A 26964-nucleotide genomic window follows, 5' to 3' on the forward strand; every position below is an offset into this window, starting at 1 on the left:
TGGAGCTGGTGTGGGGAAGGTGGTTTGTCAAGGGGATTGGATGATGTCAAGACCATAGCTACCTTTGTGCCTCCTCAATTTTGGCCCCCCCTTCTCAGCATAATTTACAGCAGCTGCAGGGGTTGTTTTCCTTAGAATAACTTTGAACATCCCACATTGACTGCTCCGTGGGCCCCAAACATCTGGAGTATAGAGCACTCTGACCACAACTCCTCCATTACACAATATTCCCACTACCATCCCCTAAAACACTGGTCACTACTGGAGGATGGCACAGCAACTTTGTTCACCCTACCTCACCCAGGGAACTCTGCACCAGGAGAATACTCAGGTGCCAAGATGCAGCTGTTTTCAACCCCTTTATGGCCCAGAAACAAAATGTAAAGGGGCCAGATCACAGCCCTTGGTGACTCCTGTGAAACCCATTGGTTTTGCAGAGGTAACTAATTGGAATGGAATGTAAAATTCTGTTGATGTTGCACAAGGAGGAATACAATCCAGCTCCCTCTCTTGTTGCTGTGTTGGCTCAGCCGGGCTAAAGGAGTAAAAAGCAGTGAAAACTTATTTTTGCCATGAAAGTGAAATGGATCTGACTCCCCGTGTACAGGGAGCAGCTCTGTGGAGTAGGAAGGTGCACGTTCTGCAGCATAGAATGCTCAGTAGCTGGCATAAACCTGTTGATTTATTGGAATAGATGTCAGTGGCCTAGAGAATCCACATAGAAAAGAGAGAAGGAGGTTAAGTAGATCTGTACGTCTCACTTCCTGACATGAACCCCTAGTTTTTATTATATACGACATCACCTCTATTCCCAAAGTATGAATCTCTTTGAGAATGAGCGGGTATGTCCTAACTAGCCAGGAAGTGAGTTACCAGTCATCTGTATCAGGAGAGTTCCTTCATAAAGGCTGATATACTAACCCCCTCTGCACATGGGTGTATGAGGCTAACGCATCACTTTCTATTTATTGCATAAAATGCAGTAGAGCCTAGAGGGCCCCAACCAAACCTGGGTCCCCACTGTACAAACACATCATGAAAGGCAGTCCCTGCCCCAAAGAGCTTACAGCTTAAATAAACAAGACAGACAAAGGGTGGGAAGGGGGACCAAAGGGACAGTGAGAGGAAATTACTTGCCCATGGCATACAGCAGCTGGAAATAGAACCTAAATCTCCATCAATTGCCCTATCTATTGGACTACATCAGTTCTCATTCCGAGGGCTTAAGTGTAATTTAAGTAGTGCATAATCATCATTCCAGCCCTCTGCATGGTGGGGAGGGGAACAAATCATACACAGAGCATTTAGCTTATGTTCCCTATTGCCTATCAGTGCCCTAAGTCACTGCCAGAATGTAGGCCTAAGCCAAGAAAAGTTTTATCTTTTGCACAAATACAGATTTGACATTTTTTCCAGCTTTGCTCAGGACAGTAATTAAAAAGCCTAGGAAGTGAGCATACATGAAATCATTCCTTCCGTACAGGCAGACAGATGGAGAGAAATTCCAGTCTGTTTCCACTCTTTTGTCTTCAGGGCATTTTTGGAATTTCCTTCAGGAAGTGAGAGGTTCTGACCTAAAGCCTTCCTCAGTTAGTAGGCTTCAGTTTCCCACAGTAAACCTTGCACAGAAATGACGTACTGCATAAGAAGGTGAGGTTTATCTTTACGCCCCAACTGTATCCTGTATAAGCTGAATGAAACTTTTAAAGTATTACCTAGAGAGAATGGCAGCAATAGGGGAAATGGAAGAGTCAAATCTTGGAAGAAATACAGTAGCTACTGAAAAACATTGGCCAGATCCTCAGCTGACAAAGTCAGTGGAGTGACATTGATTTACGCCAGTTGAGGCTCTCGCTTTATATTTTAAATATAAACCACCTTGATGTTTGTAATAAGCTAACAGCAAAATTCACAACTATTTTTAAAGATTTTTTCCCCCATTTCCATATATAAATACAACAAAAATGGGACTGATTAATATATGACTTAATTTCTAATGCATGATCTCCTGAATTATATGGTATTTCATTTATTCCAGTCTGGACAGTAACTGCAGTAATCTCCATTATTTGCCATAGTGAAATTTCTTGCTCTGGAGCATAGATATATTCAAGTTCTTTTACTGGCACCCATCACCTTTCTATTGGAGCACCTAAACAATCATGTTCTTGTACCCTTTTATATTGTTTTGTAAATAAAGGTGTCATTATGGATCTATGTCCTTAATTGAACAGAAATGTCATGCAGAATCAGCTTCATCCAATGTCTATTGAAATCAATGAGAGTCTTTCCATTGACTTCTATGATCAATTAATCATGCTCCAGATCTTGATGATAGTACAAAAAAAAATTGTGATAGTAGCATCTTAAAAAAATCAGTTTATTAATGTTTAGAAATCAATAAAGCTATGTGCAAATTGAACAATAAAAGTCAAACATTTTAAATACTATTTTTTAAAAACAAAGAAAAAAATCAGTTTAATTGCACTGGAAATCATACTACAAAGACAATATTTTTATAGAAAATCACTTCTAGGTTTCGACAATAACTGTACATTAATCAATTGTTCAGCTACCCCGATACACTTTTTTGTTATAGTAATGCTCTAGGTGTTTGAAGACTTCTGCATCTCGTTAATTATATCTATTGTATACATTCAACCCCCTTAATGCAGGTTAGAAAAATACCGTAATAGAAATGATGCCATAAAACAAATACATTCAATTTAAATTAAAGGTATTTCTTACGTGAATTGATAAAGTACAGATATCTTTGCTGAAATTATGAACATTCTAATCAAAGAACACAAAGTAAGTGTCAAAAAATGTCTTGCATTTTGTTATGAAAGTACATTTATATGTCATCAATAGCCATTTCACTTGGACAAAGGTCCTTCTATATTTCTCTGAATCTCATGGTATTCTATACAGACTTTCTAATCAATCTTTACTATGGAAACACTATGGGCCAAATCCTGAAGTTCTTTTTCAGTTTTTACTCTGTCCTTACTCAGGCAAAAACACTGATGCCAATAGTACTTGATCTTATTATATTTATCTTGTCAAATATCACACGTTAATTTTCTCTTTAACTGTAGTTTTATCCCGTAACTATTATGGTCATGTAATTTATTTCATACTCAATATAACAAATCAATAGATCTATCGGGCCAAATGCTATTCTGAGCTCCTCCCGTGCAATCCTGTTGACTTCTTTGGGGTTATATGAATGTAATCGAATGCAGAGTCTGGCTCATGATCGTAAAAGTAATATGAATTTTCAGCACAACTTCACAGAACTGATCTTGCTAAAGAAAAGCTTTGGACTCCGCAGGTGAAAGCTTATTACATCTAAAAACTCAGGAAAGTGATGCCAGCCTATGGTTGTCAGTGATCTAGATTACATTGGTGTGATCTCTTTTCTGCTGTGTGCCAAATGGCAAACGCTTGTGACCCAGGATAGTAGAGCCATCCCTAAACTTGGTACAGAAAGGTCTTTTGTGTCAGGGCTTTTTCTGCAAGTGAAGAAATAATAACTTCACGTTCTTCACACAGAAAAAAAAAAATTCATTCTCCCACCCTCCTCCTTCTGCCTCTCAGTCATGCACATACTCGCACACACACACATGGCACCGTTTCACCAAGGCATCAGTCTTTCCGAGTTATGAATACTCCTGGCAATCCTGAGTCTGCCTCAGTGCAAAGACAAAACATGCTCCATAGGGAAATGTTTTCAAGCTGGAACAGTCTGTCCAACTTCCTGAACTCCACCCTTGCAAGTGCCCTGCTTGCCTCTTCAGAACTAATGCTACCTTGCTCACTTAGGCCATCTCTTTGGAGTTGCTACAGTGAGCAGGTAGCTTCTTGTCTGTTAGGTTTCAAAGGGGAGGCTTTTAAATATGCCCCCGATGGATACTTCTAAGAAGATGAGTTGACATTGCCTGAAGACATGATTGTCTCCGGGCAGTCACCCTCATCCTTCTGTGGGTGGGAGGAATTGTCAGATTTGCTTCGGCTAAACTCCATCCCTCCTATGATTGGCCTCTTGAATTTGGCCCCAGAATCTGCAGAGGGGCATTTGCAGCAGCACAGGATCTTGATGAAGGCCCTTCGCATCTCTTTGTTGGTTAAGGTATAGATGATAGGGTTCGTGGCTGAATTGAGCACAGCCAGTACTAAGAAATATTCAGCTTTGAAGAGGATTGAACAGGCCTTCACTTTGCACCCCACATCCAGCAAGAGTAGGATGAACAAGGGACTCCAGCAGGCAATAAATGCGCTCAGGACAATGATGACTGTCTTGAGTAAGGCTAGGGATTTCTCTGAGCTCCTTGTGGCTTTGGTAATGTTTTTTCGAAATGTCAGCCTGCGGCTCCTAGTCCTGACCATGGAATAGATCCTGCAGTAGAGGACAACGATGGATAATAAAAGACCAGTGAAAACCGTAGTGCAAAAGAGAATATAGTGCTTATGGTAGAGAGGCAGCACAGTGGAGCAGCTCTGCAGGTGGTCGAGGCAGTTCCAGCCCATAATAGGGAGCCCCCCTAGGATCATGGATATCACCCAGCAGGCACTGATCAGTAGGAAGGAGCGGAAACTGTTGCTCCCATTGTGGAGTTTCATCTTCAGCATGGTGATATACCGCTCAATGGCAATGGCCAGCAGGCTGAACACAGAGGCTGACAGAGCTACAAACATGCTGCCTTCCCTGACAAACCACTGGGCAGGGGTGAGACTATAGGTTTTGTGTCCAGATAACAAAAGGTTGGCAGTATAAGCCACCCCAGCCAGCAAGTCTGAGAGAGCCAAATTCCCAATGAAATAGTACATGGGTCGATGAAACTTCTTGGTTTTCCAGATGGTCAGCAGGACAAAAATGTTCTCTAAGATGATAAAGCAGCAAATGATGATAAAAACCACTGAGGTCACTTTTATTCCACTGTCTGCCTTCTCGTTTAACTTCCCTGTGAAGTTGTAATGTTTCTTAATGATTTCAGAGTTGACATAATCGCTGACTGAGTCATTGAAAACTTTCTTCTGGCGGCTGGTGGTAGAGTCCATGGTTCCAGGCTGAGCGGCACTTCTCCAGCCACCCACTAGAGGGTGAAGTCAAGTAGAAACCTCACCGGCCACCCTTGTGGCAGTATCTTTGAGGTGGAGGCTCCAGTGTCCGGTACTCCCTGGGTAGCCTCAGACACCACAGCCCTTAAAGCAGGGGCATAAACAAAGCAAAGAGTCAGAGGAAGGGATGCAAACAAGGTGGCAAACTGAAAACAATGTAAAACAATCTGTTCATTTCACTGCATGTCAGGTTTAGATATTAGATCACAAACGAATCACTAAGGTCCATTCACCCTCTCCCCCCACCATGTAAAAAAAATGGCTCAGCAAAGTAAATAGATAAAGCTCATCCAATAAAATTTTTTTCTTAATGCAGATTTGCACAAATAAGTAGGAGCAATGGGACTTGCACTGAGTGTCTATATCTCACCCAGTGCGAGGGATCCCAAGGTAAGCCAGTGGAAAACACAAGTTCCGTCTCTCCCTCTCAATTTCTCAAACTTTTGACGTAGGAAACCTTTTAAAAGTTCAGGTTTAGAAAGAGAAAAGGCTTGATTTGTTTTAAATGCAACTGAAAATGCACAAAATGAGTCCGGCATGAAAATCACTTGACTGGAGCGACCTCACTGTTTTTCCACTATTAACATTCTAAATGTGTTGTGAGGGAGGGCAGTTCTGCAATTTACTGATGCCATCTTGAGAAGAGGTAAAGGGGTTGGTGCTCACTGATGTGTGTAAAGAGACCCATCTCAAAGCTGTAAGCAGAAAAGCTGTCCCTACTCACTTCTATTTGGCAAGATCATCCTTTGCAAAAGTTGTGCCAGTGTAAAATTCAGAAAAGCAAATAAAATAAGCTATCAAACACATTTTGTAAGTCTGTCTGAAACAAAGGCATGAGCAAATGTCAGTTTGGAATTTAGTTATTGCAAATACAAATATAACATGTATAAACACACAAAAAAGAAAATTTATAAGGCTTGTAAAATTATAGGTGCCACTTAAGGGTGGAAGTAAAACAAAAGCAAATGAATTAGCTGTGTTAAATAATGCAAGGAAAGCAGAAAAGAAAAGATTATAGAAGTAGAGAAGCAGAAAGTGGAATCCCAGGTGCCTAGCATGTTAAGGTGTGATATACAAGAGTGATCAGATCATTACTTCTCTATCAAATTCTCCCAGAGATCTCACTAACAAATTTGTGTAGTTTTACTGTGAAATATTCTTTTGCCTACTCCTGGCCAAACACAGTTGCTGATGCTGAGTAGTTAACAGTTGCTAAGGACACTGGCTATTCTACTTCACTCATCAAAATGAGAATCACAAAGCAGAAACTCTGTGTTTGTATGGTGCTTGGACCAATGGGTCTCCATTCCTGGATGTTTCTGAGGTACAATACTATAATAAACATGAGTAATAATAATTAAAGCTAAACCCACATCTACTCCGGCAGAAAGTAAGGGGAGGCTCAGCAGCCGACGAAGGAAGCTCTTGAGTCAGTAATCCAGTATTTCTGGGGAAGACTCACTCAGAGCATTGATTTTTAAACGGGGATTTATACCAAAAAGCTGGTTTCTAGTGCCAGCGTCCCAAACTGTGCTCCCAATGCTTACCTTGCTCAGAAAGCGTTCAGTCTCTGAAGCCACTGCACTCCGCATCTCTGCTGCCCCAGAAGGAACTCCAACTTGGCTTTGTTATGCAAGTGGCTTTAAACGTTTCCTTTAGCTAGTGGTCTCCACCCCTTGGGTTTCCTATTTTTCTAAAGAGACGATTTAGGCAGCTTTTTAACTCTTCAGTAACCACAGGCTGATTTCGTTGCATCTGCCCTGCTGGGTTCCTTGACACACACACAGCTGAATTCGAGATCTGAACCCTAGACAGGGTGCGGTGCCCTAACTGAAATCAGTCAAGCAGAGAAGCTTCGGGCCGCCAGGGTCAGCTCTCCTCCCACCCTTTTCTCTCGTGCCTGAGCCAGCGCTCCGCTGCCGGCGGGGAAGGGTTAATCCCATCTCCCTCCTGCTGCAGGGGCTGTAGCAGATCGGGGGCTGGGTGTTTAACACAAAACACACATGGGAAGAGGCGCTGAGGAGCCAGCCTCAACGCTGGTGGAAGCCCCTCGAGGAGTCACTCTGGAGCTAGCCTGGTACAAAGCAGGGCTAGCCTCTTCCTCTCCCTTCTACCCCCAGATTTCATAGTCAAGTCAGCGACAGGATTCAGAGCTGGGGAGACCCGAGATTTCAGCCAGAGGAGGTGTGGGGGAGACCTAGCACGAAATGACTTCATTCTTTTAACCCTTGAGTGCCTAAAAGACATCCCAGTCTCCCACCTCCCAGAGGCCCCCTGCTTCAGGCACTAGGCAATGTCACCCTCTCTGGGATCCTTGCTCCCCCCGCAGGCATCACTGCCCCACAGGGGGAAAGGCCGTGTTTGAATCGTGTTGGCTCCCTCTAGGTGGCTTAGCATGCTTAAAATGCCTGTCGAGATGCCCGCTTTGCTAAGCAAACTGGATTGAGCTAACAGACCCTTCTGCCCAGCAAGGCGGGGCAAATGTGAGGTGAGTGGAACCCTGTACATCAGCTCCCCTGGGAAAGCAGCAGTTTGGCCAGGAGAATGCCCTCCTTCCATCCTTGGAGGCAAGTGATGGCATCGCAGGTCTTCTTCCTTTTCACTGCTGCCCAAGGAATACCACAGCAGCAGCCGGGACCCCGTCCGCCCTTCTGCCGCCAACACTAGGATAGTGACGACTGAGGCCTGGGCTCCCCTCTTCCACCAGCAGACATTGGCAGGCTCCTGCAGCTCCAAATGTTAATGCCAGGACCTGCCTGTCTCCTGAGAGCAGATGGCCTATGCTATGCGCAGTGTGCTCCACTTGCACTCCTTGACCATGTGCGCTGACAGCATCATCAGTTCAGGGGTGGCAGGTTTGTATAATTTTTGGTGGTGCCCAGAATGGGTCAAAGTCCTGCCTCCCCACCCCCACCTACATATTGGTGCACATAAAATTAATGGGGTGGGGCCGAAGGGTTTGGGGTGTGGGAGGGGCTCAGAGCTGCAGCAGAGGGTTAAGGTGCAGAGGGAGAGGGCTTTGGCTGGGGATGCGGGCTCTGAGGTGGGACGGGGCTGGGGATGAGGAGTTTGGGGTGCAGGGAGGCTGCCCCAGGGCTGGGGCCAGAGAGGAGGGACTCCACAGTCCCTGCAGCCCTCTCCCTGCTGGCAACAGCAAGCTCTGAGGGAGGGGCCCCCTTTCCCCCGTGGCAGCACACTGACCAGGCACTGTCACTGCATGTGCTCCTAAGGGCCTGGCCCCTCTCAGGTCCAGAAGACTCCTCGCCTCCCCTGTGGTGGGTGCCGGGGGTGGGGTGGGGGCTGCCATCACACGTGCGCCTTCTACCTCCTCAGCCTGCTGCCCCCTTTTGTAGCTGGCAGTGGCCAGCGAGGGAGCACAGTGCGGAGCAGCAGGGCAGCTGCCCAGGGCGCAGGCAGAGATGCTCCAGGGGAGGTGCACAAGGGCAGCAGGCGGGGCTGGGGGATGCTCCAGGGGAGGTGCCCGGGGTGGCTGGCAGGGCCTGGGGAAGAGACCTTGCTCCAAACATTGGTGGAGCTGGGTCCCCGGACTCTGAATTTTCTGGAGCATGGGCACCATGGGCCCATATAACTTGCCACCCCTGAGCATATTGACCCCAGAGCCAAGGGTCACAGTCATGAGCCTTTTATGCCAAATAACTAATCCGTCCCTGATTCTTCCCCCTCCTGCCCATTAATTCCAACATCTACCTTTCCTATGCCAGCCAACAATAGAGGACCACGGGTTCCAAACTAGGATTTGTCACAGATGAGAAGGAAACTCCCGCATCTCTTCTGTTCTTTCCCCCGCAAGAGATTCTCTAGATGGGGTTAAGAGGTAAAGAAATCAGGATGACAATGATGGAGACCATACCAAAAAATAGTGTCACAGTGTGCCCTTTATATGTCATTTCATGTGCTTCTGTTCCAGCTGTGGATTTTAAAAATAACACTTGTGGAATGAGTTGAATAAAAGGTTTGTTGTTATTGCCTCTAAAAACGGAACATTTCTCATTGTTTTGTGCCACACTGTTATACTTGACCCCTTTTTGTGGTAACGTTCTTACCTACAAAAGGCAGTGTGGGCTAGTGAAATGACCATATTTTGGGTAGCTAATAGCACTTGAGATCTGACACTAACTCCCTGTGTAGCCATGAGTAATTCATCTAAATTCACTGTGTATCAGATTTCCCATCTGTATAAAGGAAAAAAAAAACCACTTACCTTTTGAACTTCCCTCACTGGGTGTGGTGGTGGGGGGGGCATCCTGAGGATTGATTAATATTTGTAAATATCTGAAGATGTGAAGCACTTTCATTCTGAAAAATGCTAAATATTTTAAATTCATTATTTATTATTAGAACAAAAAAGGCAGTGACAGTGACTGGTGCTGAGAGAGAGTTGGCGGATACTCTATGGATAGAGAATGTGTGTGTGTGTGTGTGTGTGTGAGTGAGAGAGAGAGAGAGAGAGAGAGAGTGTTACATGGGGTTTATTCATTCTCCTTTTAAACTTTGAAATAAATACTATTCTGTAGTGTTTGGAATATTAACCCTTACTTGGGTTGTCAATGTGGCTAACCATGCAGAAACCTTCTTCCCCTCCTTGCACTGTTCTCTTTACCCCACCCAAGATCTCAATACGAAGGAACATCACAATACACAATAAGATTTTAATAAATTAGGTCTTTTATTTCATAATATTACATGCAATTCAGTTGGCAATAACACTGCCACACAGACCAGAGCATCTCATTTTATTTATGTTGATAGTCATGTTTCAATTGCTCCACACCTCTCCATGAATGATTCAGCTGAAATTGTACTTGAAAACAGACATTTACTCATCTACCACAAAACTAGAATCATGAAAGTTCTTGAGACTGGAGGAAAATACAGCGGTTAAATTGCAACTGTCAGAAAAGTCATGCAAAAATAAATCATGCTTGAGGTTGACATATGCATCCCCTTGTAACTGCCTCACATACACAAGTTGCATATTTTAGTGACACCCCTTATTTAGCTTATTTATGAAGACAACTAAGTGGAAGTGAGTTAATAGATATCTTTTTAAATGTATTTCTTTTCAGGAAATACATTCTCATGTAACCTTACTCTAAGGTAGCAGTACATGAAAGTAACGTGCTGTACTTGGGGATGACTCAGGGTATCTCTGTACTGATTTTTAGGTGTCTGGTCAAAATCCAGCCTAAAATGGTCCTGACTGAAAGTTGTTCTCATCTGACTATTCAGTGGCCTGTGTAAAATGGCTTGGTAATCTCAATCCAGTTCTCAGGAATCAGGTGCCCACATCACAAAATCCAGCATCAATGCTGGCTGACCACCCCTACTTGACATCCGTGTTGGCAGCTCAGCAAACAACAAATGGTACATGGAGGCTGAATTATCTTCTTACCCTTTCAGATACTCTCCCTAGAACAGGCATGAGGCATGTTATTTGTCACTATCTTTCCTACACTTCTTTTGTGATCTTTTTGTCCTCCAGGTGCATCTCCTCCTTTTCTTCTCTCCCAGCCTTTTCCTCTGCTTCTGCACTTTTTCCAAGGCTGATTTCTAATGAGTCCTTTTGGTGCATTTCACTGGGTTACAGACTACAGGAGCACAGGCAAAACCAAACTTTTCTGTTTCTGGCTATATTGAACCGGCTGAATAACTCCGGTTCTTATCCTGATATCTGAGAATAAGCACTTTGTTTCCTGCAAGCATTATTTCTGAGTCACAACAGCTGATACAGTACTGGAAAAGAAGCAAACTCCAGGGCTACTTTTGGTTTGATTTTGCTACAGGCTGTTTACCTAGCCTGAATCGACTGTGAAAAGACAAGTGGAGCTTCAAAGAAGCCAGAGCTAGGCAAGAGGCAAAGACTTGTTAATTCTGCTGTGCACCCATTTGTCCAAGGATAGGTTCTCTCCATATGGAGAGAGGAGAATTCCCCACCCTTCCTTCAGAGGTTCTTACCCCATTCTACTCCCTTTAAACTGTACACTTTCCTCTCTTGAGACAATAAGAGTGCATAAAGAGCTAATGAGTGCCCATCTCCAAGGGGCACTGTTACTGCTCCAGGAATTGGCCCGCAGGAGGTGACTGCATATCTAGTGAGTTCCCCATCTACTGAGTTTATCACCTTTGTGATCTGAACAAGATATCCCAAACTGGTTCTGCACCTGGGTACTCCACATCACAACATGAAGTGTTACTGTCCTGTCACTTTTTCAGTATAAATAGTTTTGTTTTGCGTGTATACCAAAATCACCCCAGTAAAGCCAGGCACAATTGCACTGATGTGCTTGCTATTCCATTGCAAGTCACAGGAGAAGCACCCATGTACACCAGGGCTAAGTTTGGCCAAGGTCTTTCTTTTAGCTGTGCTGTGACTTTCTTCTTTTCTTTCACTCTTATTGTACCAATCCGAAATGTAAATGAACATTTTGTGTCAAAGTAAAGCTGCAGGCCAATTCAGATGATTAAGTTCTTGTATAATTGATATCAGGTAAATTTCAGAAGATCTACTGAGATAACAGTTGCCCCATATTTTTTTAAGAAATGAGACTGTGAAAACGATGACCCAAAGCTTATGTATTACTTAAGGAATGCCATCTCAAAAACAGTGTGAACAGAGATATTGTGAGTTTGTATATTGAATAGGAAATGGCCAGAAATTTCTCTCCAGCTACTGATGAGTAGCTGGCTCTTAGAGGGATACAGGAGGTCACCTGAATATGTATCTGCACTATTTACCATTGTTGTTGTTGTCTATTAATGAACTAGTTTACACTAGCATTTCATTCCGTCCTGATTAATGATAGAAAGGGAACTTTTCTGTTAGATCTCTTAACTTTCCTAATTTAAAATGACTGTTGGCTCCACTGTGAAGGAATGCTGTATTGAATACATCCTAAATTATCCTGCTATAAAATCTAACATCTTTGAAATTCCATATATATGGCTCATTTGAACTTTCTGCTCTGGAATTACCTGTGTTCAAGATCAGGAGAAAGGTTATCTTTAGCCCAGAATTAGAGAACAAAGGGACACTGTCCCTGAATCTCAAATATATCAGAAAGCAAATTTCAGTGGGATGGATGTAGTATAGTTAAATGTCTAGCAGTGGACTGTTACAGAGCAGCCACTTCACCCGTATGTTTTCTTAAAACGTTGGGTGTCAGGAAACCATGCGACTGGGAAAGTTTAACTACTGCTTCAAGTAGTTAGAGCAGTGGTTCTCAAACTTTTGCATCAGTGACTGCTTTCACACAGCAAGCCTCTGAGTGCGACTCCCCCACTATCCACTCTGTACATTTTTTGTAGACTGCCCACAATTTTTTGCACACAATCATTTGTGCAGTCAAACCTTTGAGTCTTTGAATGCAAAAAGTGCTTGTTTCTTTAATAAGACAAAATGAAGACTGGAGATCAGGCACCATGAGAGCTATCAGGGCTGTTCCTTCAAGTAAGTCAGGACTTGATGGTCCTTGTAAGAGTGCCAACAGCGTAGCTTTGCCCAACTGAGGAAGAGTTCAGATAATGGCCTGCAGTGTCCTGGAAGAATTTACAAAATTAAATGAAAACGGGAGAAATGTAAACTACAGAATGGAGACTCTGAGTCAGATTCTGATCTCTGTTGCACCACTGTAAACCAGGCGTAACTACACCCAACTTCAGTAGTTTCTCTGGATTTGTACTAATGTGAAAAAGATCAGAATTTAGCACTCTGTTCACAGTCCAATTGCGGAATCCCAGATTACAAATCAGGATATACTGGTTGTATTCCCAGCTCTGTGATTGACTTGCTATATGAGCTTGCACAAGTCACTTAACCTCTTAGTTTCCTCATCTGTAAATCAGAATAGGGCTACTTACTCCCTTATGGAAAGCACAGATGGATGTACTAAGTACTGTTTTATTTTTTTATTAAGAAACTCACTTTGAACACGTTATAACGTGCTGAAGTGAAAAGGAGTTTTGCCCATAACTGAAAGCTGGATGGAGGAGACAATCCTGCTTCCACTGAAATTAAAGTCAGATTTCTAAAGGTATTTAGATTTTTAAAATGTAGCTTTCGAAAGCACGTAGGTGCTTAACTTATTGATTTCAACTAGAGTTAGGCACCTTAAATGCTTCTGAAAATCTCACTATGTGCCTATCTCCATCTTTAGGTGCCCAAATACCTTTGAAAATCTGGGCCGGAGTGCCAGAACTCCAATAAGTATAAATTGGTCCAAGTCTTGACTGAAGCAGGGTCCCAAACAGTAGCCGCTGAATTCAAATATGGTGAGGTTGAACAGAATAACTCAAACTATCAGAAGAAAATATTACAGAAAGACCTGGACATCAGAGAAACAGATTATTAAGAAACGTATGTGTGTGTGTGTGTGAGAGAGAGAGAAGAGAGAAACTAAGCCACATTTAATTCACTTTGTGCATATAATAGTCAACATCATAAGCTATTGACAGGAGCTTTAAAGGTAATAGAACAATGTAGATGTGAAACAGTTTCGTGCCGTTCAAAATGTATTAGTGTTGTTGCAGGTTAGAATAATCTGGTTTGAAGTTATCCTTTCCATAACGGATAGGTTAGGTGAATCAGTTTTTTGTTGATGTTCAAAGAATCTAAAAATTCCAGATCTTCTTCCCTCAGACTAAAATCAAAAACCTGGGTTTGAGGGAAATAATACAGTGATTAGAGTAAAGCAGGTAAAGATAGATTGTTTACTATAAATATGCTATCAAATAATAAAATCAGGTTTCATTGTATTGTTAAATAACATAATAATATTAATCATGATTAACTTATTTAATGTGTATATGGGTGTCATAAGAGCCCTGGGGGGTTAGACTGTAATTTAGCATTAATTAAACTGACTTCTATTTCAAAGTGATCTTGAAATACATATTTCACTTATTTGTTGCAAAGCCTAAATTAGTGTTTTGTGTTTCCATATAATACAACTTATTTTTGTGAACTAGACCAGTAAAAAATGGGTGAAATCAGGAGCAGCTTAGTTCCAAAACAGTAAGAATTAATAAGCGTTAGCACACTAGTGTCTGAATTACAAGTACAGCACTGAGTTTATTAATGCCACTGCAATAGACAGAGAAAGGGGGGAAAAAAGAGGAAGTCAGCAGCAGGAAATAAAAATAGGATTGAAAGGAGTTCAGTAAGTGACTTGAAATACTTTTACCAGAAGTCACTGCATCCAAAGTCCTCAGAAACTTTACTATATCCCATCACTACGTATCTTTTTTTGCACTTATTAAAATATAACAGAAGTGTCCTAGTGGTGCAACTGGATAACATAATACTAACAAAAATGTAGTGGAAAGATATTCTCAAACTCACTTTTACTCCAATGATGCAAATCAGTCCAGCAAAATTCTACTGTTAGCTTTCTCTGTCTCACCAGCAAACTTGACATTACTGGACAGAGCATCAGAGCTAAACACTGAAGTCAAAGGAGCAAGAATATAGTCTTAATTGAAATATCTGCCACTAATTGGAACCTTGTTTCTGTGTAATTCTGAAAGAAACTGAGCAAGAAGACAATTCCCTAGACAGAATGGATTGTGATAATCATCTTCCAGATAAATCAAAGGTGTGTATAGCTGTAGACCAGTATTTTATGATAATCGTGCTACACTGGACATATCATATGATTAACAAAAACATTTGCTGTGCCATTAATATAAGGCCTCTATTAAAAGAGCCTACTCTTTCTATGCCAAGAAAGTCAATTTAAGCCACAGTACAGGACTTCCATCTCTATACTCCAGAGAGTGATCATTTACCAACCTTGCCATGCACCCAGTTGAATGATTTACCACAAATTCCTCCAGCAGTGGTAGACTTAATTTATTTTTATGGGATGGATCTATGCTGTGGAGAGCCATTGGGGAATAAAGAGCTCACAGAAAAGAACTCTCCCTTCTCTCTCACCATGAAACTGTAAAAAGTCAGATGAAAAAGGGAAAAAACCTGTATTTCATAGCTAAGTTATGGATTTATTTAAGGTCAGCGCATCCTCGGTGGAATTTTGAAGCCTTAGCTAAAAAAACCTAGAACTCCCTTTTATAAAAATTGGGTGAGGGAAGAGCTAACTATTTATGGAACTATCATACAGCTGATATAAAGTCTTCTTTAGTAGTTCTGCATCTGAATTGCTGTTAGCCAGCCTTGACAAGTCCACTCTCAAAAAGTACATCAAAGATGCCCCTGTAGAGGGCTGGCTGTACAGGCTGAGCAAGAGGGCCACTGATGGCAACATGTTAAAAGCAGCAAAGTTTTGTGAAGTTCTTTGCATGGGTGACTGAGATCTGGTACAAGTGGCTTAGGGCAGTAGATCTCCTAATGCTGGCTCTGTTCTGTCCACACTTAGCAGAGATCATTTGATGTTATCACTAGTGGATATGTTAAACAACCACTGGGTGGGGGATGCAGCAGTATTAAAATTGAGCCAAATTAATCTGATGGTCTATGTTGGCTTTTATTTCAGTGGGTTCTGAAGGTACTCAGAATCCTGGAGGTTTGAGCTCTTAACCCTTAAGCTCTGGTCCCCTTGCAAGTCATGAGAGTTGTTCTTTAATCGTTTGGCAGTAGTTGTAATTATTCCTGTTTGGTGCTGAGGATGGATAAGTGGCTGTTGAATAAAGATGGCGAGTAAAGTCATGTTTATGTCATAAATATCACATGAGCTCATTACAGGGAATACAGTTCAAATATCCCTTCAGAAGCATTGCATTCTCAAGGGAGGTTGAGAAATGTGTGCAAGGATTAAGTTCAAGTCTACCAAACAGTATCACGAAATGTTACCACTAGGTTGACCCATCTTTAACTTCTATTGTGTACATTGAAGTCAGGGACCTATTTCTCAGATCTTCAAAGCACTAGGAGGAGATTTAACCATTTTGTCTCCAATTAACGTCAGCAAGAGCAGCGTCCTTCTAGTACAGTGCTTTGAAAGAGTGGTGTTAATGTTATCAGAAAGCAACTACCTTTAAAAGGAAAGGAGATGATGTTTACCACAGTGCACAAGGGTGGCAATATATATTTCTAACTTCTTGACATTGAGGGCTTTTGAACTTATAATTATGACAGCCTGTTTATTACATGTTGTTCAGAAAAGCAATACAGCTACCTTTAAGTTTAGACTGTGGGGAGAGATGTTATAGAAGCTCTGATTTTATGCAATCACTTCTGCAGCTTGGTCAGAAATGCTTTGTGTCTGCACTTAACATAATAACCACCGGTATTTCTCAACTAAAGGGTCTGAGATGCCTTTAAGCCACATAGTATATAAGCTGCCAAGAAAACAGACAAGCATAAAAAGAAAAGGTTAAAAAAAGCCACTCTCAAAAGATCAGACAGGAAGCTACTTGACTGGGCAGCTACCTCGCCCTTCCCCTTCAATTTTTGTTTATTTTTCTCCTTTCCTTATTTATTGTTTCAAATTAGTTTCCATTCCCTGAGTGATCAGCGTGTTCTAGCAAAGATGGTTGATTAGACTTACATATGCAGTACTTGATTCATCAGTATTTCAAATCAGGTTAAATCAAATTTAACCCCAATTAAAGGGGCTGCTCTAATAGCTTAGTGTGTTAATAATATACTGTGACAGGGTCGGGCCGGATGGCTACAGGAGAGTAACAGAAGGCAGATATATTAGCCCCAGGTTAAGTAGGTCCCTTTCCCCTGGGTAAGGTAACAGGGAAGGTTCCAGAACAATCAGGAATCTTCTGGAGACAATTAAGACAGACAAGCTGATTAGAACACCTGCAGCCAATCAAGAAGCTGCTAGAATCAATTAAGGCAGGCTAATCAGGGCACCTGGGTTTAAAATGGAGCTCACTTCAGTTTGTGGCGCACTTGTAAGGAGCGGGGAGCAAGAGGTGCTAGGAGCTGAGAGTGAGAACGCATACTGTTGGAGGGCTGAGGAGTACAAGCATTATCAGACACCAGGAGGAAGGTCTTATGGTGAGGATAAGGAATGTGTTGGGAGGAAGCCATGGGGAAGTAGCCCAGGGAGTTGTAGGTGTCGCACAGCTGTTCCAGGAAGCACTCTAGACAGCTGCATTCCACAGGGCCCTGGGCTGGAACCCGGAGTAGAGGGTGGTCCTGGGTTCCCCCCAAACCTCCCAACTCCTGGTCAGACACAGGAGGAGTTGCCCTGGACTGTAGGTTCACGAAAACGGCCAACCTAAGGGCTGCCGTGAAGCTCCAAGGCGAGAAAATCCACCAATAAGCGCAAGACCCTCCAAGGTAGAGGAGGAACTTTGTCACAATACATAATATTGGATAACAAGTGCTGCCCTCATCTTTATTTCAGCTCCTATTGGCATGGCTGGGGACTACAGTGATCATGTGCAACAATTTTCTAAGCCTTAATTTATGTCTGTATGAAGGTGAAAGTGTTTACTCTTTGGAGACAGTTGGTCTTACTGCATTCCATCCATTCTTTTTGTGTATTTCAGCCTTGACATTTATCCTTTATCAAAGAGGCACACCATAATTCTGAATGTGTGTGTGCATATACATGCATTTTGAGAAAATCTGCAAAAGCATCCTCTACTGCTGCCCTCTTGGGCATTGTAATAAGAGGAACCAAGAAGTGGAGTTGGCTTTCAGTTTTCATACCTTTAGTGCTGCTCGTTTTCTTGGTAATTGAGTCGGAGTATACCTGCTTCTAGCACAAAACACAGTTACTCATATCTTGAAAGCAATGCCAAGTGATGCCTTTAAACTAACAGATAGCTCATTTGCCCTCTTTTCCTTCCCCACCATTTCTGATTAGTTGGACAATACTTTAAAGAAATAAGAACACTGTAAGAATATTAGGATATTGGTGTAAATACATCTATATGGAGTTCTGATTCAAGAAAGGCTGAAAGAAGCGCAGAAAATGACAAGAGTTCCCTTTTTAAACAGCATAAAGTTAGTTGTAAAGTCAAAAATGTAAAATATGAAACCAATGAACCCAATTCTTTCATGGTCCAACATGACTGAAGCCAAAAGAGACAAAGAGAATTTGCCCCAATGCTCTTAAATTAAACTAAATATTTTAGTATTAAGCTTGAGAAAACAATTCACAAGGGAAAGAAAGCTACAGTGGTAACATGCATTATATTCCCAGCAGCTAGGAGATAACAGGATTCCATTCTTATGATACTGCGGGAATTAGTGCTTCCGAAAGGAAACAATGGGTGGTGATTAGTGATGGCACAACGTGCAAAACTACATGTCACATCATGCCTGCAAGGAAGATAACATGTCAACTTTGTAACAGCATTATGAAACCTACATTAGCTCAAAGTACTGTGCACTTGAGTTTAAAATGATCAGGCAAAAACCAAAAAAATCCTTACACTCAGGACAACCAGGTGTAAGGGTAGTTAGAGAAATAAGAATTACCAAGTAAAACAGTTACTTTCAGTAACTGTTCCTTAAAAGGAAGTGGGCTAGCAATGAGCCTTTCCCATACATACTATTTCTATCTGATAATTGACACCCAAGCCTTGTGAACATGTTCCTTGCAAGCAAAAAGAGATTTCATTTTGTACATAAACCAGCCTTTAAATTTAGAAGGCATGATTTTATGATTAGCTGGTATTAAATATTATTCAAGCCACTCAGTAGAAATAAAATGTCTAGTGACTAGTTCAGCTGATTAAATGGGCATACCCTTGATATCTAGTCCATTTAAAAAAATCAATTAAAAGCAGTTTCAAGTACTACACCTGAGATCAACCCTCCTCACCCTCTTCAATGTTTGGGGGTGTAAAAAACCTTTCTGTTCCTTTCAGCTGTGATAAAACCCACTCAACCAGAAGTAAACTGACTATTTGTATCCCTGCAGGGAAAACAGTGAGACTGTCACAAAATGTATTTAGATTCACAAAGAAATCCCCCCTCTAACTCTTTCAGGGATAGTAATCTTAATTTTTGTTACTTGCCGTGTCCTATGATGTGTCCCCATGTCCTGGGGAACTTCTTTCCACTACCCACCTAACCATTTGGGTATCGCTGTTGGAGGCAGGGAGAGAGCTGATGGTGGACTCTCTTGCTTGACCCCAGATTTGAGCAGAAGTAGATGCTATGTCAGATGTACAATAGCCTCAGAAGAGTGAATAGTGAGCTACAGCAAGGAAGCAGGAAGAAAGCTTGCCTCTGAAGTGATCACTGCAGTTTGTAATGGGCCTGGAGAGGACCCTACAATGAAATCATGGCTTAGTTCTAGCTGCTCAGAACAGTGAGACAAACCACTGGGAATGAGAGCAAAAAATAGGTCCTGTTCTGGCCTAACTAGAACTGTTGACCAGTAAGCTCCCTCGGTCCTTACTCTGACAAACTCCATCAATGGGAGTTTTGCTTTAGTAATGTAACTAAGCAAAGACTTCTATATCTGGCACTTTTTTTTTTCCCTATGCAGCACTATGCTTGAAAAAAGAGGCAATATTTTGGCATGATGGTTGTTTTTTCAAAGTAACTACTGGTAAAACTCCAAACTATTTCCTGTAGTTTCTGAAATATTCCCCAGTGACGATAAGCAAAGCCTTGCAATAGGAGGTATTGGTTCACTTGGGTGGTTCTCTTATGTCTCTCAATGCATATGAGGCCCAATAAATGCACTAACAGCTTATTAGTGCACAATATGTTTTGTTTTGTTGCTTAATTTGAATACTCTTTAATGAATTCCATTATACTAACTTATTGTTCTATAAAATGACTTTTCAGAGGTGCATTAGTTGATGCTCACTGGCAGAAATATTTATTTGTGCTTTCTTTCAGAGAACTCTCCCATGCTCACTTTGCCACTGAATTCATTCCTGTCCTCCTTAGAAGATGACTAATAGGCCCAAATTAAAAAAAAATGGCTTCTCATTTTGGATGTCTAAATTTTATGTGCCTAGAGCCTACTTTGCAGATCTCAGTGACTCTGAAAATCAGGCTCCTAAGCATCTAAATTTGGGCATCTAGAAACCGAGGCAGCCAAAATTAGAGGCTACTTTTGAAAAGTTGGCCTTTAATCGTTGTTAGGAAGGTTCAAAATCTTTCTTCGAACACAGAGCTGTACGGGTGTAAGTGAGGGCAGCATTTGGCCCAGTAAGCTTTACTTTAAAATTCTGGCAAATGATATTGTACTTTCGGAGATAAGCCTCGGCATATTTTTCTCTTGAATGTTTGCAGAACTAGCCAATAGTTCTGAAGGAGCTATAACCAAGAAGAAAACTGTGTCTATATTTCAATTAGCTGTGTAGAAACTAAACTTTAAGGACAAACAACAATGCATGGCCAGAACACATGCTTTGCTATAAGTTGGTTCTTGATAAAAACCAAGGAGCTTTGTTTCATGATATAACTAAAACTGAATGGCAGTGGGAAAACTGCCTCAGGAAGTCTAAACACAATGTAAATCATAGTCAGATTTTCCATACCTTTCTAGACACAGGAACTCCTAAAATATCAGACCAACGTGATTTATATGCTGAATGCTCTGTTTATAAGAGCTTGCAAATATATTTCCCAAAATATATCTGTAAACGGTATGTACACATTTTTAGCAAAAAAATCAAAGGAATAGTATGTGCTGTGAATGAGATTTCCTGAATGACTGCACCAAAGAGAAAATTAAACTAATTCTTGCTGCACAAAACACTCATGACTGCAATATGAATAAGAAAAGAGAAATTAGGCAGATATTAGATCTGTCCTGTTTCTGCTAAGTGGATTAGCTGGTTACAAACAAACAAAACAAACTCCTGTGTCAAACTTCAGTTACTAAAAAAAGCAAAGGAAAGAAATAGACATATGCATTTTTGCTGTTTATTGACAATGATTGTGGCTGTGCTTTAAATATTATGGGCCAAATCTGGACCCTGTGTTATGAGGTATCCGGATCTCTTGATCCCACACACATAGCTGTGCACCAGCCTGATTGACCCTAAGGATGTTCAAGCCAGTGCAGAAGTGAGCCATAGAGAATTGGCTCAAGGGGTGTGAAAATAAGGTGATGTGATGTACCTTTTGTGTAATGGCTGGAGAGTGTGTGTGTACATTTTTTATTTAATTTCATTGTGAGTTGAATCTTTCTTGCTATATGCACACAGATAAAACTACTGAATGGACACTCACATGAATAAGGACAGCAGGATCAAACCCTATATTTGCAATGGTGTCAATATGTATATCCCTATTTCCTATAGGAGTCTATGCTTGGCATTGGTGATTCCTTCATTGCTCTCCCTCACATGACTAAGATTCCCACAGTAGATCTGCCTCAGGAGTAGTTTAACTTGTACATTTTTTGTTCTGTGTTCTGTTTTCTAATTCTGTTTCCACTCTACTTCTTAGATTGTAAATTCTCCGGGGCTAGGACTGTCTCTTTTGTTCTGTGTTAGCACAGTGAGGGGCCGTGGTCCATGACTGGGGCTCCTAGGCACTACTGTAATAACAAATAATAATACAGCTTGTTTTTTTAACTCTCACCCAGCATTCTCTCCTTCACACTTCTAACCATCTGCCTAACAAGTCACCTGAAAAGTCACCTGACAAGTCATTTTGCACTGAATCATGTGTTTCTACTAATACCGCTTTCCATTCATTTCTAAAGAAGAGGTGTAGCCTAATATTTTCTGTATAAATGGTCCAGTTCAAAGCCTAATGAAATCAGTGGGAGACTTTCCATGAACTTCAGATCAGGCCCAAAGAGCACAAAACACTAAGTACAATATAAATCATATGCAATTTACCAATAGAGCAATATTTTAGACTGAAATTTTTCACATCTGTTTGACAATATAATCATAAGAAAATGTTCCTTTTGTATGTTACAGATTTTAAATCAGTTATAACTACCGATAGCCATCAAGATAACAATTACGTTCTACTATGAGACTACAAATTTAAATTGAAGTGTGTGGATGGCTGATCACTGACGCAAGAAAAAAGCTCAAACCTTGCAATTTACACAATAGAGCTTGGGTCCCAGGAAACATGCTGCCCATCATGCATTCCATTTATAATTGCAACATCATCTTCTGCTAGTATAAAATCAAACACCTATGGGAATGCATATGTGGTTAATGTAATGGATACAGAGACAAAGCTGGATACTTCCTATTATTTAAACCCAGATTTAATTTTGTAGCAGGCTTTTATATTTCCTCTACCCTCAGAATGATTCCTTTTCTGTTTCACAGGAACATAAGTCTAGTAAAGTGGGGTTGAGAAGCTTTCTTAGGCCCTTTCCCCTTTCTTGTGACTGATATTTACATTTAAACTTTGCTCCCCTATTCCCCAGAAGGGGCAGGAAGATAACAAAAAGGTAACATGAAAGCTGCTTGTGACAGCACTCCATATGGCCATCAGGAAAGATAAGTGAATAACCTGATTGCTATCCCTCTGCAAGCCTAAGCTCATCCCTTCTCTGTCACATACAGACACTCGGTCCAGGGAGTCGCAGCACCTCCCCACAGAGAACCCCTAAAAAGTATTGGTGCTTTAGTCAAGCCAGCAAACCAAAAGCTTTACACGGATTCCAAAGTACGTATATCTTGTCAGTACTCTTGGGGAGGAGGATATACATTGTGATCTACCAGCAAAGTGTGTCATTGCCTCAGAGCTGGACTTCCCCTATGGCCCACTCAGTGCTCACCAGAGCTCCGTAAGACACAGTGGAATGAGCTGCTGCCAGGCAAACTCCTCCCTCATCCTGCAATCTCTGGCTGCTGGAATGATTCCTTGTAGCCATAAACTCAGTCCTCAGCCTACTTAAACTTAAACAGGGGACCCACCCTAGGACTGAAGATATGTACTGCTGGCTTAAGAAGTAGACAGCTTAGAAGCTGTCTTTGCTTCTTTCTCATTCCACTGTGCAGAACGCGGATCAATCATGGTTGGGGGGAGCTGGGCCAAAATGTGGAGTGAATGAAGAGACAAAAAAAAAAAAAGAAAAACAAAAGCAAGACAGATGTAGTAAATTACATTTTAAAATTACTTAATAGAAAGTTAAATGTGACAAAGTGGTGCATGTGACTAATTTATATGTACACACACCCAGTGTTGTGACTGAAGGGGAATTGATTCCCTTGCTCTGGTAACGTTCATCCTCTTTTCTGCTAACCAGTCTCTGCCAGAGAGATCTTTAGGAGCAAGGCTAAAATTTATTTCTGAAAACTTCTAGCTTTTGTAAAGCACCAGCTGACGCATATTATTAAAAATGGTTCCTGGGGGAGGATAGATGGAAGGACTTCAGCCCACAATTTACGTGTTGAAACACTGACATGAAGGAAAAGGAAGAATCAATTACAAGACAGAATTCTGTATAAAACAAACACTGGATGTCACAAGCTGAGATGATGTCAGTCCCCCTTTGGTTCCAACACCACCTGCTCTGTGCTGGGACCTCCTGCAGAAGGATTGGGAGGGTGGGGGTGGGAGGGAGGCAGCTATGCCAGCTCTGCAGCTTCCACACACACAGTTTCCTGAACCTGGGATATCCCTAAGATAGCCTTTGCAGCCCCCTTTGCACTGCCCAAAGGTGGGTCTCAGTACTACAGTGAAATCCTCCCACTGTCTTCCTATGTGCCTAGCACAATGGGGCACTGATCCTGGTTGAAGCCTCTGGGTGCTACCATAAACCTAATAATAAATACAAATGAATAATAATAATGAAAACAAAACTCAAAACTTTATTGTTATTCCTTGATCAAATTGTTTAGATGCAGTGGGTCATCAGACAATGTGTTTTATACGTAATTATGTCTTCCAATTGATTTCTTACATTTGTGCACGTCAGAGACCTGATTTTTCCACTGTCTTACAACAATTTTATGTTGCAGTAGTTGAACTGATTTTAATGGAATTGCACTGACATAAGATTGGTATAGCACAGTAGAGAGTCAGACCCGAAACATTTTATCTAAAATAATTTGGGCATTAGTCATACGAAGCCAGTAAACCAGATCTTACCTCACAGTTTTCCCGTATCCTTTCTATTTTTGTAGATTTTGGAATAGTGACAATCCCATTCTGAAAAATGTAATCATTTTCATAATTAAAAATAAAAGTTATTTAAAACAAAAACAGAATCACTTTTCAAAACATCTCTTGGAGCAATAGTTGAACCTAAATTTCCTTCTCCGGTTTTGATTCTACTATTCAACTTCACTGGAATTTCTGTGCAGCACTATTTATAAGCACAGTTACATACACTATATACAATTCTAACACACTTCACACGGTTTTCTGTTCAGTATCAAACATTAATTCATATTCACTGGTTAGTGCTATATGTTGAGAGAAATGAAGAGAATGATTAAACTCACTGACTGTAGCATTTATATTGGAAAAATAACTCTTTTCATTTGTATTTCCTTTTATTTTGCTGAAACCAAAGATTATTTCCATGGTAAAGATACTGTCATGGACAGCCTAGTATATTACCACTACCCAATATAAGCACTTAGTTCATGGGACGACAGCAGCAGAAGATCAGAGGTAAAATCACAATTTTCTGTATATATTTTGGTTTGATGCACAACAAATATATTATCTGAACAGAACTGTTCCTTTACAGTTACCTCTCTAAGTAGGCACCATTATCTTGCTGCCCTCTCTTACCTGTATGCTCCAGCGTATACAGATCTGTGCAGGGGTTTTGCCATATTTCTTTGCCAGCTGAATTATATTAGGATGAGTAAGAGCTTCGCCTTTGGCTAATGGGCAGTAGCCTTCAAAAACAATGTTTCTACTTCTACAATAATCCACCAGCTCTTGGGGCCTTTGGAAAGGGTGATATTCAACCTTTGATAAGTAAGCAGAAAATCTAAGTAAAAACTTTGATTAGAATATATTTAAAAGACAGTTTTCTCTTTGATAGTAAAATATGATTGACCTTTCTTTTTTTTAAAATATAATAGAATGACCATGAGTGGAACCACAGTACTGCTGTAAAATGTATATATAGCCTTCCATCATCTTTAGAAGACAGTAAGAGGGCATTAATGCACAAACCCACTACATTAACTTACACAGCAATTTTCTTGAATATATTAAGGCCCTTTCCCTTGTGACCATGCCATATAAAGCAGCTGCTTCCCCATGCTGCAACTGGAGTTGCACTCCTGTTCACATGGAACTGATATTGCACAGTATTCCTGAGGAGGCGTACAAATGGTAACACAGAAGGGAAGAGCCCCAGATCTAGGCATATGTGACTTAAAGCCCCTTTTGCTTTCCCCCATTCCACCTCCTTGCCTCATTTCCACACTTTTAATCCTCTTTTTGATGACACACAACTGAGGGGAGCACAGAAGTCTCTGATCAAAAGTGAATACCTAGCACCACGGCTTGGAACGTCAGAGTAAATGCAATGAGCACTGAAATTGCTGGTGCATAGGAAAATCCTATATTATATGTTAATGAGGTGTCAGAGAGAGAAGGTGGTGGATAACAAGGAGAAGTGCTGAGACTAGGTTTTCAGGGTGCCCAGCCTGGGGATAAAGATTGCCAATAACCCGTAAGTGGCTGCTGAAGAGAGGAAGTAGCTGAGAGACAGTGGTATAAAGGAAGGGGAGGATGAAGGGTTAAGGAAAGAGAAGAAACCCTTGGATAAACAATCAAACATTTTGCTGCCCACCTAGACAAACTGAACATTTGAAGGTTCATCCCTATAAAGTTCATCTTTGAAAAGTCATGGAAGACAGGAGAGATTCCAGAGGACTGGAAAAGGGCAATAGAGTGCCCATCTCTAAAAAGGGAAATAAGGACAACCCAAGGAATTACAGACCAATCAGCTTAACTTCACTACCTGGAAAGATAATGGAGCAAATAATTAAGCAATCAATTTGCAAACACCTAGAAGATAATAAGGTGATCACAGTCAGCATGGATTTGTCAAGAACAAATAGTGTCAAACCAACCTAATAGCTTTCTTTGACAAGGTAACAAGCCTTGTGGATAGGGGGCACCACTAGATGTGGTATATCTTGACTTTAGTAAGGCTTTTGATACTGTCTTGCCTGACCTTCTCATAAACAAACTAGGGAAATATATCCTAGATGAGATGGAGCTACTGTAAGGTAGGTGGATAACTGGTTGGAAAACCGTTCCCAGAGAGTAGTTATCATAGAATCATAGAATATCAGGGTTGGAAGGGACCTCAGGAGGAAATCTAGTCCAACCCCCTGCTCAAAGCAGGACCAACTAAATCATCCCAGCCAGGGCTTTGTCAAGCCTGACCTTAAAAATATCTAAGGAAGGAGATTCCACCACCTCCCTAGGTAACACATTCCAGTGTTTCATCACCCTCCTAGTGAAAAAGTTTTTCCTAATATCCAACCTAAACCTCCCCCACTGCAACTTGAGACCATTACTCCTTGTTCTGTCATCAGCAACCACTGAGAACAGTCTAGATCCATCCTCTTTGGAACCCCCTTTCAGGTATTTGAAAGCAGCTATCAAATCCTCTCTCATTCTTCTCTTCCATAGACTAAACAATCCCAGTTTCCTCAGCCTCTCCTCATAACTCATGTGTTCCAGTCCCCTAATCATTTTTGTTGCCCTCCGCCGGACTCTTTCCAATTTTTCCACATCCTTCTTGTAGTGTGGGGCCCAAAACTGGACACAGTACTCCAGATGAGGCCTCACCAATGTTGAATAGAGGGGAACGATCACGTCCCTCGATCTGCTGGCAATGCCCCTACTTATACATCCCAAAATGCCACTGGCCTTCTTGGCAACAAGGGCCCACTGTTGACTCATATCCAGCTTCTCGTCCACTGTAACCCCTAGGTCCTTTTCTGCAGAACTGCTGCCGAGCCATTCGGTCCCTA

The 26964-nt window shown here is 41.5% G+C and overlaps 2 protein-coding genes across 5 annotated transcripts in view; both read right to left on the reverse strand.

Annotated features, from left to right (window-relative positions):
• Positions 1-2413: 2413 nt before the first annotated feature.
• On the reverse strand, positions 2414-6867 carry S1PR1 (sphingosine-1-phosphate receptor 1). Its single transcript, XM_074962216.1, has 2 exons — positions 6669-6867; positions 2414-5205 (listed from the first exon to the last, which is right to left on the reverse strand). The coding sequence occupies exon 2, from the start codon at positions 5059-5061 to the stop codon at positions 3919-3921; it is 1143 nt and encodes a 380-aa protein (XP_074818317.1). The 5' UTR covers positions 5062-5205; positions 6669-6867; the 3' UTR covers positions 2414-3918.
• A 2997-nt stretch (positions 6868-9864) lies between these two features.
• The window catches only part of LOC141992315 (putative oxidoreductase ZK1290.5), a 73666-nt gene continuing 56566 nt past the window's right edge, over positions 9865-26964 (reverse strand). Inside the window, exons 5-8 of one of the 4 annotated variants that reach the window (XM_074961247.1) lie at positions 24752-24934; positions 24101-24160; positions 17768-17813; positions 13649-13792 (exon numbers count right to left, since the gene is read on the reverse strand). In XM_074961247.1, coding sequence (XP_074817348.1) covers positions 13785-13792; positions 17768-17813; positions 24101-24160; positions 24752-24934 — 297 coding nt within the window. In that variant the 3' untranslated portion in view covers positions 13649-13784. Of the gene's footprint in view, positions 13793-17767; positions 17814-22085; positions 22190-24100; positions 24161-24751; positions 24935-26964 lie in introns of all 4 variants that reach the window. The other 3 variants (XM_074961245.1, XM_074961246.1, XM_074961244.1) reach the window with 3 other exon arrangements.

The sequence above is a fragment of the Natator depressus genome, chromosome 8, assembly GCF_965152275.1.
Source record: "Natator depressus isolate rNatDep1 chromosome 8, rNatDep2.hap1, whole genome shotgun sequence".
Lineage (NCBI taxonomy): Eukaryota > Metazoa > Chordata > Testudines > Cheloniidae > Natator > Natator depressus.